Source organism: Meleagris gallopavo, chromosome 6 (assembly GCF_000146605.3).
Source record: "Meleagris gallopavo isolate NT-WF06-2002-E0010 breed Aviagen turkey brand Nicholas breeding stock chromosome 6, Turkey_5.1, whole genome shotgun sequence".
NCBI classification, from domain to species: domain Eukaryota; kingdom Metazoa; phylum Chordata; class Aves; order Galliformes; family Phasianidae; genus Meleagris; species Meleagris gallopavo.
In genome coordinates this window covers 50,390,756-50,405,790 of record NC_015016.2, presented here as the reverse complement: position 1 = coordinate 50,405,790, position 15,035 = coordinate 50,390,756, and the positions used below count along the sequence as shown (strand labels likewise).

General features: G+C 40.1%; 1 protein-coding gene across 4 annotated transcripts in view; it reads left to right on the top strand.

Moving 5' to 3' along the window:
- EGFR (epidermal growth factor receptor) overlaps positions 1-15,035 on the top strand; it is a 153,002-nt gene that overhangs the window by 99,705 nt on the left and 38,262 nt on the right. For all 4 annotated transcript variants that reach the window (XM_010713117.3, XM_019616725.2, XM_019616726.2 and 1 more), the window contains 4 exons: positions 7,156-7,307; positions 9,141-9,327; positions 10,232-10,366; positions 12,378-12,446. In XM_010713117.3, coding sequence (XP_010711419.1) covers positions 7,156-7,307; positions 9,141-9,327; positions 10,232-10,366; positions 12,378-12,446 — 543 coding nt within the window. The remainder of the gene's footprint in view (positions 1-7,155; positions 7,308-9,140; positions 9,328-10,231; positions 10,367-12,377; positions 12,447-15,035) is intronic.

Below are 15,035 nucleotides of genomic sequence, written 5' to 3'. Positions count from 1 at the left end.
TCACACTAGGGTTGTTTTTCAGTACTGAATGAACTTACTTTCGTCAGTGTGTGAGTTTGACATGGCATAAAGAAACAAAGGTGAGATTATTTGATGTGTGGACAGTGCTTCCTATTAGAGACCCGCCAGAAGTGCTTGCATCTGCTATTACCAAATGCACCACCAGCACTGCCTTTTCCCCTTGATTTCCTTCAAGTTGTTTCTAAAATTTCATTGCTCTTTGCACTGCTTGTTGTTGCTTTGCCATGCAGTATGCTGCTTAAGACATGTTTGAACTTGAAGAGTTTTGTATCTTCGGGCATACACGTTCAATTGCTCCACTCTAAGTTGGGAACTATAAGATCATCACTGTGCTCTGCCAAGTTCACACAGAGAAAATGCTGTGGGGGAACTTCACATCCTTGGTTGACTTTAAATAACGTGTTAAGTGTGGCTTTGAGTTTCTCCTAAAAGCGTTGGGGGATGAATAGGGGAGATGTGTGTTTTTCAGTAGATTCAATCATTGGTGTGTAAAAGTTACAAAGTATTATCATTTCTGCATATGTGTTTGCACAGTAGTTGATTATATGAAGTTTCGTTGTCATCCTAAGTTCCTTGCTGTTGTAGCAATGTCTCATTGTTGAGTTCATTGGTAATTGCACTTCCAGTAAACCAAATCTCATGCACAAGCTAACTCCTAGGTAGGCAGCACAACTCATCAGTCTGGGGAACCCATCTTGGAGAATGATTGAAGCCAGGATGGGCATTTCCAGTGCTGCAAGAAGTTGCTTCACTAAGACTGGAGAGCCTTCTAGTGCAGAGGCTTCTTCTCTCAGCACAGCAGGGCACAGCTAGAGATGAATGCTGAGTGCAGGTCCTTACTTGTTTGGTATTTTCCTGCTGATGCATCCAGTGACTGTGGTTTCCTTCTGCATCAAGCCATGCACTGCTCACCCCTAAGTCCTTCTCAGAAAGATTACATCCTAGGTCCCCATTTTCTGGTCAAGCCCTACAGTCTGATTGAAACTTTGCTTTTGGCTATAATTCAGATAAATGTCATTCAGAGGGGTTGTTTTCTAAGTTATACAAATCAGCCTGTGCAGGTTACCTGCCTCTTGTTATCATTTAGAGCCCCAGAATTTGTGTCATCTTCAGACATAATCAGCAGTGATTTCCTACAGAACACTGACAAAGCTATCTGAAGAAAACTGGTCTAAAACCACATACCTTTCAGGACCTCACTAGAAAACCTCCCCAGGAAAAAAAAAGGGGGTTGGGGGGGCGGGAAACAAAGATAAAGACCAAACCAAACCACCCTCTTACTTACATTTTGAAATTGATGTTTTTATAGAAAAGCTTGGTTTTGTGCTCTATCCCTCCTACAGTAGTTTTGTAAGGCACTTGGAGGGAAACTTTAAATGCTGGACTAGCCCACACTGTCATTATTATTTCTTCATCTGTGTCAGTGAGAGAATTGAATCCCACATCCCATTCTCACTGAAGCCAGTAGAAAGACTGATTTCGGAACATTAGGAAATATACATGCTGAATTAAAAAATAACAAAATAATAACAAGAGAGAAGAAAAACAAAAATATTACTAAGTAATATCGAGGGAAAAATCATAGGGAATTCATAAGACAGAATTTCTTACTGTTAGAAATGCTAGAAATGCTTTTATTTTGGAGAGGTCTTTATTGAGGAGCAAGACGATTTTTGTATTATTACCTATTCTTTTAGATGGAGACACTCACAAGCAATCAGGTCATCCATCTGTCAAGCTGCCTCTGTGTCTGCAATTTAGGATGTGACTTTTGCCATCAAAGGGCAGATCTCCACTCCTAACCGGAGCAGGGGAGATTTTAAATTAGATTTAACTGAAAAAGTTACTTTCATCAAGTAAATAGAAATAAGAAACCATCTGGAAAAGATTTCTTTTAGAGCATAGTCTTGTTCTTTGCTGTGGCTCTAGTTTTGGGTCACTTTTGCGTTTAGCTTCCATCAAAGTATTTGTAAGAGCTCTTGTCATTGCTTTTTCCCAATGTGCCTAAAATCTGAATTAATCTCAGTAGTTGCATTACTCTAAACCACTCTTTTTGAGTAGGGACTTGAAACAGCTACGTGTCTGTTTTTCATGATGTTTCAAATTACCATATTTGAGTATGTGCAAAAATGATTGTATTCTGTGGTGACATTTCCAGTGCCCAAGTGCTGACATTAGGCTGGTCTTTTTAGCTGTTGTATACATTTCAACCACTGTTCTCAAGGGAAAACATTTGCCAGCTTCTGAGAACTCCTCACTTGTTTTCTATCTTTTCCTTTCCATATTGCAACTTTTCAAAGCACATTACAGCAGCTTTTTTTTTTTTTTGTGTCATGTAGTCTTTCTACCCCCATGAAACTTACTCAGTATGAAAAATACACTCAAAACTCAGTAATACGGGAAGTTCTCCATCGCATCTCTCTCTAAAGTTGAGGAATATATGAAGTATTACTATATAAATAATCACATATAACAAAATGTCACTTTCTTTTTTGAGTCTCTGACATTTCATTCCTGTTTTCTTTGCAGAAAATATTTTATCAGAAGTAGTTATTAATTATGACAAATGTGTTGTCTACTCTCGTTCTGCCTCATAATCTTAAATGCTGTTATCTCGATCATTTAACAGTGCTAGTTCTGCACATACCAGGTTTCCACAACTATCTGGAGGGCCTCTGGGGAGCTGTTCAGTAGCTGTAAGGGAGAGCTTTGGGATTGGTTAAAAAAAAGTCTAACGTACAAGACCTGTCCAGATTTGTGCCTGAATACACAAAGGGATCCTCATTTAATTAGCAGGGGACAATAGAACCGCTTGAGTTGGAGGAGACCTCAAATATCAAGTTCTAAAAGGTCAGTGGATGCCCTTGTAAGGGGCGAATACATCAACACAAAACCATTCCTATCTGTGATTGCCCATACATAAGCATGTTGATTAGTATTTCTTACAAAATGCTTCTAGTTCACTTGAAGTGTTCTCTTCTTCACACTCTGGTTGAGGTGAATTAGTATTGGGCATCACTGATTTTAGAAGACCAAAAGTCATTTTCCTCCCTGGCCTCTGGAGGCAGCTCTGCATCTGGAACAAGATCCCTGCAAGGTACTGCTCTTCCAAGAAATGCCAAAATGAATCAAAAATGAACTTGCAAGTGAGAAGAAAGGAAATATTCTGGCAGATTAAGCAAAAAATCTCTTTTCTGCAAGTTTTGCATTATCATTAGAGGCTGGAAAAGATGCAGAAAAAACATACATGTTTATTATACCAAGTAGAATAGAGCTATCAGTGATATATGAAGCATGGAAATGGACTGCGTGTCTCTGAAATTGCCTTATTATTATTTCAATGTGTGTGTCGGAGCAGCAAGAGGGTAAATCAGGGAAAACACGAACAGAAACAACTGATGATTTGGGGATTGGTAATAATTTGGGTTCAAAGCATTCTCCAGGGTTTTATCAAGTGTGGGACAAATATGCATGACAAGATTGGTGCTTCAGTGATCAGAGATTTTCTGAGAAGAAGATGAAAACAGATTTTACTTGTATCTGTACAATCATTGTAGGGACCAGCTTATTTAATTTGAGATTGAATGAATTTGGGAAGATAAAGTCACTTAGCATTGCAGAGGGGTGGGTGCATTCTGTGCCCCTAAAATTGCCCGTGGAAAAATGTAATTTAGGAAATGCTTTCATTTCACCCTAGTTGTTTGCACAGCAGTAGACTCAGCAGAAACCAATGACCTTTTCAATAGTCCTAGAAGATGAAGAATCAGAGGGTCGCAGAGGTTGCATCACCAAGAAATGCTACTTTACAGCTCAGTTTGAGGTACAGTCGGAAACAAGCATTACTTTTAGGCCATCTGTTGAGGTAATACTGTAAATGACTCAACACTGACTCTACACTGACATTTAGGAAGTCCAGTACATATGCTAAGAATAACATCCCATAGAAATGAAGTTGCTCTCTGGTGTCCCAGGCTGCTGCCCTGCAGCAACATTTCCACACTGGCTGCATTTTTTTTACAGTAACACAGCAGATCAGAGCAAAACTTCCCTCTTTTAGAGATCAGCCAACTTTTCAGATCTGGATCTCAGCTTTTCTACTGCCTGGGAACAATCTCACCCTGAATTGCTATCAGAAAACTTCTCAATTTTTTCTTCATTCTCACTTTTATCTAAAACACGCTGGAGCCATGCCTAATGTCCTCATTGGGAATTTATTATGTGGAGTATGCTACCACACTACTCAGCAGTACTGTGGAAGGATCCATTCCCTCCCCAGACTCCTTACACTGGATAGTTTGCTCTGTTACTCACTGAAACAAAAGTATATAATAAATGTTGCTGGCATCAAAATCTGTGGAGAGCAAATAGATCAATCTTAACAGATGTTAAATCATAATGTAATTCTTCCACCCACTCATGCGTACATGCCCCACTTTGAACTCTGCTGAGGAAGGTCAGTACTACACTGTGCTAGACTGCCTCTATTGCCTGTGTGACCTGTGCAGATGCTTGGCATAGGCTAGAAGAAATGACCTGCTGTATTTACCTGATACGTGCAATCTCAGTCTGCATTGCCTGTTTCTGAAGATTCTGATCTGTAATTTGTCTTGTTTTCTTTTTCCTCTGGCCAAAATAGTGTTCATGCCAGTATTATATCCATATAATTATAGCATGTATCTTTTCAGTACACAGTTCTCATAAGAAGAGAAATTGCAGGAATAGTATTATTTGTCACGTACAAGCAAGTCATTCTCTTTTCTTTCGAAACATTTTATTTGGAAAATTATGCAGCAGATTAGCCCGAGTTCAGTAACATTGCTCCATGGATTTATGTTCTTCTGTTTGATTCAACTTTCTCAGCATATACTACTTATGACTCTGGTTCTCATTTGGTTGGTATTACTGTAACTAAGTTAACTTTTTTTATGCACTTAGATCTTTTTATGGCAAATAAGTGTTTGGTCCCATATGTATTTGAGCAAACAAAAAATTATGAGGGGAGCTGCTAGGGGGTGGTCAGAGTGCTTCTGACCATATACTGTTGAAATCTTACCAGAAGCAAACTGTTTACTTTTGCTACCCAGATCTTAACAAATGTTTGTCCTTTATCTTCTGTTTACTGCATAGAGGACATGATGCGCCTGATGGAAGGGACCGTATTTTGCATATGGTTTAAGACACGTTTGGTAGGAAGCCATCAAAGTTGTTTGCCCTCATAGGACAGGAGAAGATAGCAAGTCCTGGTGGACCAACCTGAAGCCTCTTCAGAGCTCATTATGTCTACTTTTCCTTTCATGACCTCACAGACTGGCAAGGTCCTTCTGCTGACTATGTACTCCTGCCCTCTTCCTCCCCTTGTAAGAGCTGTTTCCAACAGAGAAATACATGGGATACCATGATGATCCAAATTGATGAGCTTTCTTGAGCTAAAAAAATTCTTATTTCATTTGCTTATTTATTGTTCTGCACTATTAGGGGCTTAGATCAACTCTTTGGCATGATTCAGTGAGCAGTCCCATGAGAGAGGGAGAAGTGCGTGAGGAACCATGCCCTCAGCCTGCTGTGTCAGCCCTGAGCTAGAAAGCAGTGAAAAAGGCTGTGCTTTTTGGGTCAACTGAGCAAACTTCAGAGCTCTAGCTCTTCTGTGATCCCAACTGAATAAATCTGCAGGCATGCTGTTTCCCTGGCACTCATTTTGATGACCTAATTGTCTCTGGTTCCACAGCTGCATAGTTGGTAGATGGTAGGCATGGGCCTGGAAGACAAGGCCGTAGAGGGCTGCTCTTTCCACCCATCTTTCCATTCAAGCTGTAGTGTAAAAACTGCAGCTTCTGCATAGAACCTGTCTTGAGTTTTGTGTTCTTCCCTAATCTCTGCTTTTATCTTAGCTGTGCAATAACATTGCTTAAAATTCCAGAAGAAGTCTGGTAGGACTCATACTTTTCCAAACAGTGCAAGGCCTCTTCACTCGCATCCCCAACAGCAACGCATTTTCCAGCGCAGACCAATATGTGACAATTTTTCTAACTTTGTAACACTCAAAGTATGATCATGCCACAGAATAAGACGATTCTTGCTAATAATCTGTGGTTCCCGTATGCAAAAGAACTCAGATGCAGATTTTAAACATGAACATGTTTAAACAGTTAACTTTGAAACTGGAGCAGAAAATCCTGCCTAGGAAATTCTCATCCATTACAGAAATTTGAGACAAATATAAATAGGGTCATTTTCTACACTTGATGCTCTTTAGGTGGTGTAATCATAGTCCCTGTTAAGCTGCTCCCATGTCCAGTTGCCACTCTGATCACAAATACAGTAATTCTTATGTAGATGTATAATGAGAAATAACTGAGGAATGTAAGTAGATGACCTGTTTCAAACACAGATGAAGAGTATTTCGCCTGTAGTTCATCACTGTAGCTCCTTAATGGTGATGACTGTACTGAGAAGTAACATGTGTTCAATGAATGGTTTTGGCAGCGCATAACTATGTTTTTATCATTGATTTTTAAGTTATTTTTTCTACTAGTGAAACATCAATTGTTTGGTAAATCTTCAACAGGTGTCTTCCCTCTGAAACTTGTATCCAGCTCTGTCAAGTATATTTGTTATTTGCTTTATGGCACCCCATACAATGGTGTTGCAGTTTGTAACTAGTCTTTCTCAAAATTATGGCTCTGTGAAGGTATAATTTCTTGAGATCAAGCCTGACATACATTATAATAATGATGAGATGAAGACCTTCTTTTGATCCCACCCAAGAGCCAAATTGGGTTGAAGTTTTCTACCTGAAAGGTATTTTGAAGTCTTCTATGGGATTTACTTATGTATTACTCTCCCTTCCTCTGTATTGCAATAACAAAGATGTTTTAATGTTAGGTGGATGAGTGCAGAGTTTCTGGGGCTTGCCTGTTCATAATGCTAGTGCATCTGTTTGCCTAGGAAATGTATGCTCCCTGTGCTGTTGCCATTAGGTTCATGCACAGTAGACACATCTGTGTTTTCCACCGTGCTGATGCTTCAGTTATGGTGATTCTTGTAAAAACTGGATGGGCAACACATTTTGGAGTTGTTCAACTCCCCATAGTTGTTCTTGATTTCCTTCATGAAGCTTTCTTCTTTCTTCCACAGTTTGTCAAGGGACAAATAACAAGTTGACCCAGCTGGGGCATGTGGAAGATCATTTCACCAGCCTGCAGAGAATGTACAACAACTGTGAAGTGGTACTGAGTAACCTGGAGATTACCTACGTGGAGCATAACCGTGATCTCTCCTTCCTTAAGGTTAGTGGTTTCGGCCAACATGACTTGTCTTGATAAAGGAATCTTACTGCATTTCTGAGTGCAAAGGATCATCTAGCTATCTATAAAATGCTGTAGTGATCCAAAAACAGTAATTGTCAGAGATATTGCAAATCACAGTTGCAGCATGTCCGTAGGCTGCAGATTATGCTCAGCCCAATTACACAAAATCATTTACTTTGAGAAATAGCTTCTCAAGTGTTGACCCGACCTATTTTGGTTGCCATGCAGATGGGTTTGTAATTTTCAGAAATTATCACATGCTTACCCTTTGTCCCCTCTGAGAGGGCAAAAGGCTTTGTTATATGATTGGGCAAAGCAAATGGCAAAGTGAGTGGCAATCACTGATCGCAGACTTTGATGTGTGGAGGCTGTTACCGTTCTCTGCAATCTGTGATCCATTTTCACACATGATGGTGAGTGCCTCACCATCTATCAGCACCTGTGTCCCAAGGAAGCAGGCAGCTGCATTCTGCACCAGCTGTGTGCTTTTTGTGACCTTCAAGGTAATCCTCCGAACTTAACACACAGACTATTCCCATCACAACATTTGTTCTGTGCACAACTGCATGAGCTACCACAGCCAACTGGGAAGAGAACAGACAGAATGGATGTTAAAATGCAGCCAGAGCATGAGGAGGAGAAGTCTGTCATTGGCACCTCCAGATTCCCCACCAACAGACACTGGGTAAAGGGTACAGTTCTGCTCCCCCCTGTCTGAATGCACCAATGGCAGCAGCACTGCACATTTAGGGTTTATGTTTTTAAAGAAGTTTTAAATGCTTTGCTTTTGGCATTCCTGGTATGTCAGATTAGGATGTTTACAAAGAAAAAGGCGGGAGGAGAAAATGCATGTTTTACATGAAAAATGTGTATCTGGTACCAAGAACTCTTCTATGGTGGATCTGAATAAGCAGGTCAATCATCTGAGTTTAGAGAAATTTTCTTGATCTTTCCTCCTCAGAGAACAAAGAAAGCAAAAAACACTGCAATAGCAAGCATGAATATCAGAAAATAGTTGTTTCAGACATACAGGTTATAAATATGATAGTATTGCCATTCTTCTTTCCAAGCACTGCTTGACCATGAAGATCAGTGTCTCCAGGAACATAACAAGTCTTCTGAAAACTCACAGATAGACTTCATAGAAGAGAAGAATATCCTAAGTAGCCTGAGGGCTTTTTCATTTGCAGGGATTTTTTTTAGAAGATAGAAATGCACACACTTCACAGTACAAGACAGGAATTAACCTACATCCATGGTCAGTGCCTCACTTGTCTTGTAGTCCTGTAAATATCTATCGCTGGAGAGGGGATTGCCTGATCCTCCCCTCTGATGAGCATTAGAGTGCTGTTTAGGGAAGAGGCACAGAAGATAAAGTATAAGACTTAATCAGGTGAAGTGTCTGTGCTGCAAATCGTTGAAGGTAAATATTCAGAGAAAGCATCATACACAGCTAGCATATCATACGTGCTTGCCCTCTTCTCCTGCATCCTCTAAGTATGCCCACTTGCCCTTGCTTGGGAACAACATACAGGTAGTGACCAGCTGGTAGCTACTTTTAGGGTCATTTTATACCTGCTTAGCACAGTCAATCAAATGCAAAATACAAATATGAAGATGCATTTCCTTGGCTCCGTTTTTCATATAGTCCCTTCTTGTTCTCCAATTTACTTACTTCTTATGAGACTGTTTTTTTGTTCATTAAAATTCAAAGATTGTACTGGGGGAGTGGGAGAAGGATAGTAACCTTTTCAAGAGGTTGAAAGATGGTTTATAAATGCTGTAGATTAAGTGCCTTGTTTCTTCTCTCAGACCATACAGGAGGTTGCAGGCTATGTGCTCATTGCACTTAACATGGTGGACGTTATTCCCTTAGAAAACCTCCAGATCATCCGAGGGAATGTGCTTTATGACAACTCTTTTGCCCTGGCAGTTTTATCCAATTACCACATGAATAAAACCCAGGGACTTCGAGAGCTGCCAATGAAACGACTATCAGGTGAGACCAGGGCAAAAGTTGGAGGCACTCATAAGTAAACTTTGACCATTAAATTGTTGATATCAAGACCAAATTGAAGATCTTCTCTCAAAGTCAGTGCTTTAAAAACTGGATGTAGTTTTTCTATTTGCTTTCCAGCTGTACAGCCTTTTTCAGAACATGAAGAAAGTTTATAATTTGCCATTACAAAAGGACACGAAGTCCAAAGCATCAATAGGATGCTGAGATTTATTTGTATCCCCAAAATGGAAAAGAATCATCCACTTCTTATTTTTGATATTTTTTTTTTAATTCTAATATGTGTAATTTACTATTTTCTGTTAATTTCCAGTGGGAGTTGGTGGTATGTGAAGAGCTGCAGAGTTAGGGTCTCGTATGGTCTCTGGCTGATGGGTCAGGCTGTGCAAATCATCAGTGCTGGTAGATGCCTAATTCACCCACTATCAGAAATCACAACCACTGTAGTGGAGGCACTGTAGTGAATAGCAGAACAGGCCATATGCCCAGTCTTCTGCCATACTGATTTATTACAGACTTTGTAGCAGCACACATTGAAAAGAATTGTTTGCATGAGGAGACTGAATTGTGAGCTGAAGCAGGTGAAAACACATTACCTTCTGCTATGTCTGCCAAGGGCAGCGGCTTTTGGATGTGGCACTGGGTGAAAAGCTCTGTGTAGTGGCTTCTCAGTGGCAGCACTGAGCAAGTAACCCTCCAGAACCTGTCAGTCTGAGCCTAGGATTAGTGCACGTCAAGTGTGCCTGTGCTGTGCAGATTGGCAGCACAGTGTGACTGAAATGGAGAAATATGAGTTTTGTTTCCCTTTCTTTAAATCAGAGAGCGAGAGAGAGGGAAATACTTAAGAAAGTTGCTTCACTCATTAGTGTTTTTCCTTCTATGGCAGAAATTCTCAATGGAGGTGTTAAAATCAGCAACAACCCCAAACTATGCAACATGGACACTGTTCTATGGAATGACATCATTGATACAAGCAGGAAGCCTCTCACAGTACTTGACTTTGCAAGCAATCTTTCTTCTTGTAAGTATTAATTTACCAAAATGCTATGAGCTTCCTCATTTCAGAGAGAAGAGCCAGCAACCAAACTCTCAGCTTTGGTTTTCATATCCACCAGTTCTTATGCACAGAGCCATCAAACCCAGTTCTGAGGGAAATCCATTCAGTTCTTCATCAGTGACGTGAGATTTAATGTTTTGTCATGTCTAGGTCCTTAACTCATAGCTCAAAGAAATTTTTGTTGATTTCATGCAGTACTTAATGAATGCTTTTCTTCAAAGACAGCCACACAAGCACTTGCATGTTTTCCGGGAGTCCTTAAATTTAAAGCAGCTATACAGGCACCTTCACATTTTTGCAGTAAGGCACAATTTTCTATCAAGAATGCTGTAAAAAAAACTCCTATGTTTTGTGATGCATGAATAATCCTTGAAAATGTCATTATAAGAGGTAAATAAATTTGATGCTTAGATGAGCAAAGAGATACGCATGTGTTTAAAAGTTTGTCTAGTATACCTAAGGTAGGCTCAAGCTAATCACAGAATCACATAATATTGGGGATTGGAAGGGATCTTGAAAGATATCATGTCCAATCCCCCTGTCGGATTAGGAACACCTGGATCAGATCACACAGGAACGAGGCCAGGTGGGTTTTGAGTGTCTCCAGAAAAGGAGGCCCCACACCCTCTCTGGGCAGCCTATTCCAGTGTTCTGTCACCCTCAAAAGAAGTTTTTTCTCAAATTCATGTGGAACCTCCTGTGTTCCAACTTGCACCCATTGCCTCTTGTCCTATTACTGGATGTCACTGAGAAGTGCCTTGTGAGTTCTTGTGAAATCCCCTGTTACTTCAAGGAAAGGAGTTTATTTTCACTTCTGAGCATTTCATTTCTGGTGCCGTAAACTGGCGGGAAACATATTTTCTTTATCTTCTAGTTGTGTAATAGACAACTTCTGTGTTGACGTATTTGCTGCAGAGCCCGAATGTAACCTAGCATTGCTGCAAACAGTACAAGTCAGCACAGGAACCTGGCTCTCAATATCATGGAAAAGTTAACCTTTAACTTTTTAACTTTGAAAAAAACATAGTTCTTCAGTCCCAGAGCAAATCAATCGACTCCTGGACAAGTACTGACATTTGTTCAGCTATGTGATTGACAGTGAATGGGGGGAAGGATCACTTGCTACTAGCAGGAGGAATTACTCTAATATGACATGTCTCTTCAGTGTAGTAAATTCCAGATTAATCTGCGTAGACAGCCACTTACGGTCAGTGGTGATAGTGATCCTGTAATCTAAAATCAGTTATTTCTCTGGGACATTGCTTGACACTGAAAGGGAAAAAAAAAAAAAGAAAGAAAAAAGAAAGAGTATACACAGCAGGAAGAGGGAGGAGGGCAGATAAGAAAGGGATGCTTAGCAACAAGAACCCAGTGTTGAACATTGAAGGTGTACATCTGTCCCTATGCCTCTCCAGTGACTGCTGCATAGACCTATGCTGAGGGACGTTTTTGGTTGAGAGCAGGAGGAGAGCATGGTTCAGACAAGTCAAATTGTTTTGTGGTAGGAATAGCTGGCAGTTACCTGTGAATCCAGTTGGTTTTGTTTTCTTCTTAGAAACATGTTGTTCAGAAACATTCATTTCCACATGGCCTGCAGCAAGCATCTGTCTCATGCCTGAATGCAGGCCAGTAGGGACTTGCAGCTCTATGCAAATCCAAGCCTGAGAGCCAGAAGGACAGTTGCTGAAATTCCTGTACCTGGGAAAAATACTCCTCTTTTGTCTGCCAGATCAGCAGAGTATTGCACTTGCTTGCTATGAGGTGTGTAGTACTGCACATAGGAAACCAGCTATGAACAACAGATAAGGATTTTAGCTCCAGCACTCAAAATTTCTGAACAACAATATACATATGCTTCCTCCCATGATTTATTGAGAATGAAGGCACAAGGTTTTGTTTCCTGTGACACACATGGTGTTGTCATCCAGGTTTTAAACAGCAAATGTTTTTATAATACTCCACTCTTACGTTTTAGGTCCAAAATGCCATCCAAACTGCACAGAAGACCACTGCTGGGGTGCCGGTGAACAGAACTGCCAGACTTGTAAGTGTGCAGATTAATTAGGAATTATCTTGGTTGCTACAATCTGACACAGTAATCTTCTGCCTACTGAATAATTTCAGTACTGAATAAAAGCACTGACAGCATGTGTTTTACACTTGTCCTTTCTTCATCCTCCTATGCTCATACTCCTTGAAGCACAACACATGGCTTACTTCTCCTCACAGTCTTAGTAGGCATGATAAGTGTCAGTGGGTCTGAAACAAGTCTGCATCACACATGTGCACATATGGGCTTCCTGCTCTGAAAAAAACTGTCACGAAGATCACTGAATCACAGAATGATTTGGATTGAAGGAACCATTCAAGGTCACCTGGTCAAAACCCTCTGCCCCGGGCAGGGACAACTTGCTTAAATCCGATCATGTTGCTCGAAACGCTATCCAGCTCTGCTTTGAACACTAAGAAGTTTGTTTTATAGACACAAGCAATGTCACCATCATATGGGCAATAGCACTACATATTGTACTCAGAAGACCTTTTGGACACTCACTCATTTCTTAGTTTGTAGATTTAGATATTTGGGATTGTGAGGCTGTTCAGTTTTGTTGCATATGCTTTACTGTAAAGTTTTGAAGGTAGTCTATTTTCCTGAAATTACTAGAGTAACATGCAATCAGAGTTGCTTGAGATTTTGCAAGACTTTATTTCTCCTAAAGTAAAGAATGAAGAGGAAAGTTTTCTTTATACTTTTCTATAATAATTGGGGGAAAACACTGTTTCTAATTCCTCTTGCTTGCAGTTTTGCATGACCATGTAAAGCTCAATGGAAAGTTTGCTATACTTACACAAACGAATGCAACATTTTCCATTGTAAATAATGACTTAAACCTAAGTTTTGTGCTTCTAAGACCAAGTATATACAGCTTCTATAGCCTATCAAAAAATAAACGTAGAGCCTTTCTCTCTTATTTTGCTGCAAGCTTGGTTTTTTCTTGTGCTATTGCCAAGCTCACCAAGTTGCTTTCAAGGACAGTGATGCAGTAACCCCACTGCTAAAACAGAATAACTGTTCCAGGGGCTTGCAAAACATCAAATCTCAATCCTGCAGACTTCCAGCATTTAAAAACACGTGCTGGCTTCAGGAGGGTTATGTGGAGTACATAAAATGAAACCATTTGCAGGCTTTGGCTCTACTCTTGAAACATTTGAGAATCTGAGCAGCTGAAAATGTATCCCACGTTTTCATATGTGGGGAAGTTTGGTCTGATAGGGGTCTTTTCCCTTAGCTGAATGTGGGATGTTCTGTACAAAATATAAATGTTTGCTATGATACATGTTTCCAGCAGGAAGCTTCAGTCAATAGCTATGAAGGTGATAAGCTGTTTTACTCCTATGCTGATGGTTATGGAAAAGTTGTATCAAAATGCTGTCCATGTTGAACAATGTACCTTTTTTTCCCTTGTTTCTGCGTGAACAGAGGAGTTTCTGCCAGAGAAGCTAATATGTATTGTGGAAATCATGTGTTTTCTTGGAAAGGCAATATATTGCTTACAAGATACAAGAAAAATGGATAATGGAAAAAAATAGTGTGGTTTAGGAAAAAAAAGTCATGCATTTTCTGATAACTCTCTGTTAGTTAACAACCATCTGTTTCTGACTTACAGGATTACCTGGTGGTGTTGTAACTCATTTCTGCCCAGCAGGGAAGCTGGTAGCAGTTACTGCACTGTACAGGTGCTCAGGTGCTGTAGTGAAGCACACTAGCAATCCCCCACTTTCTCTGTTGGGGACTCAGTCCCCAGTCCCTATCAGCCTGAGTCTGCTGATCAGTGATTTTATTGTAGAGAAAATGCAGACCAGTTTTGGCCATGGTAGTAACATACACTATCCATTAATTTCTGCATTTTGTGGTGTTGTGCTTTTTAAAATTATTTTTATGATTACTATTCTACCTGCTTTGATATTCAAATTGAGATAATATCTGGATCTAAAAAAATATTGCAGGCAGTTTTTCCTCTCCTGTTAAAAGATGACCCAGGATTAGCTTTTCCTTTGGGTTGCATTGGTGCAAAGCCTGAGGAAGTTGAGTAATGAAGATAAGATTTGGCCAAGGAATTGAAGCTTAAAGAAAATAATATTGTATGCATATAAGATCAGTTTATTGAGTGGATGTCCCCTCTCTCTGCAATATTTTTAGTCATCAAAGGAATCCTAAGACCGCACAATGATACATAATTTCCCAATTATAGCCAACTATAGCCCAGAGTTCTGGCAGTTCTGCTATCATATTGTTTTCCCAAAGCTAGCACCAGTCATAGCAGGTTACCTCAATAAAGCAGAGCCAAGCTGAAAGTTGATTGACTCCATGGAGTTATTCTCAATTCAGACATCGATGCCAAAGGGGCCTGGATGCTCTTTCTAACCAGGGCATGATTTGCAGGTCTGGAGCAGACCACAAGAGCTGTATACATCCTCTTTTTGCCACCACCTGCATCAGCTCTTACCCTTCTAGCTTTTGCCTGATTTGTGAGCAGAACATGGGGAAACTAGCACAGATACTGCATCAGATGGTTGTTCTGCATTTATTGATCTCATTACAGCCTAAACGTTCCTCATTTCTGTTCTTTTT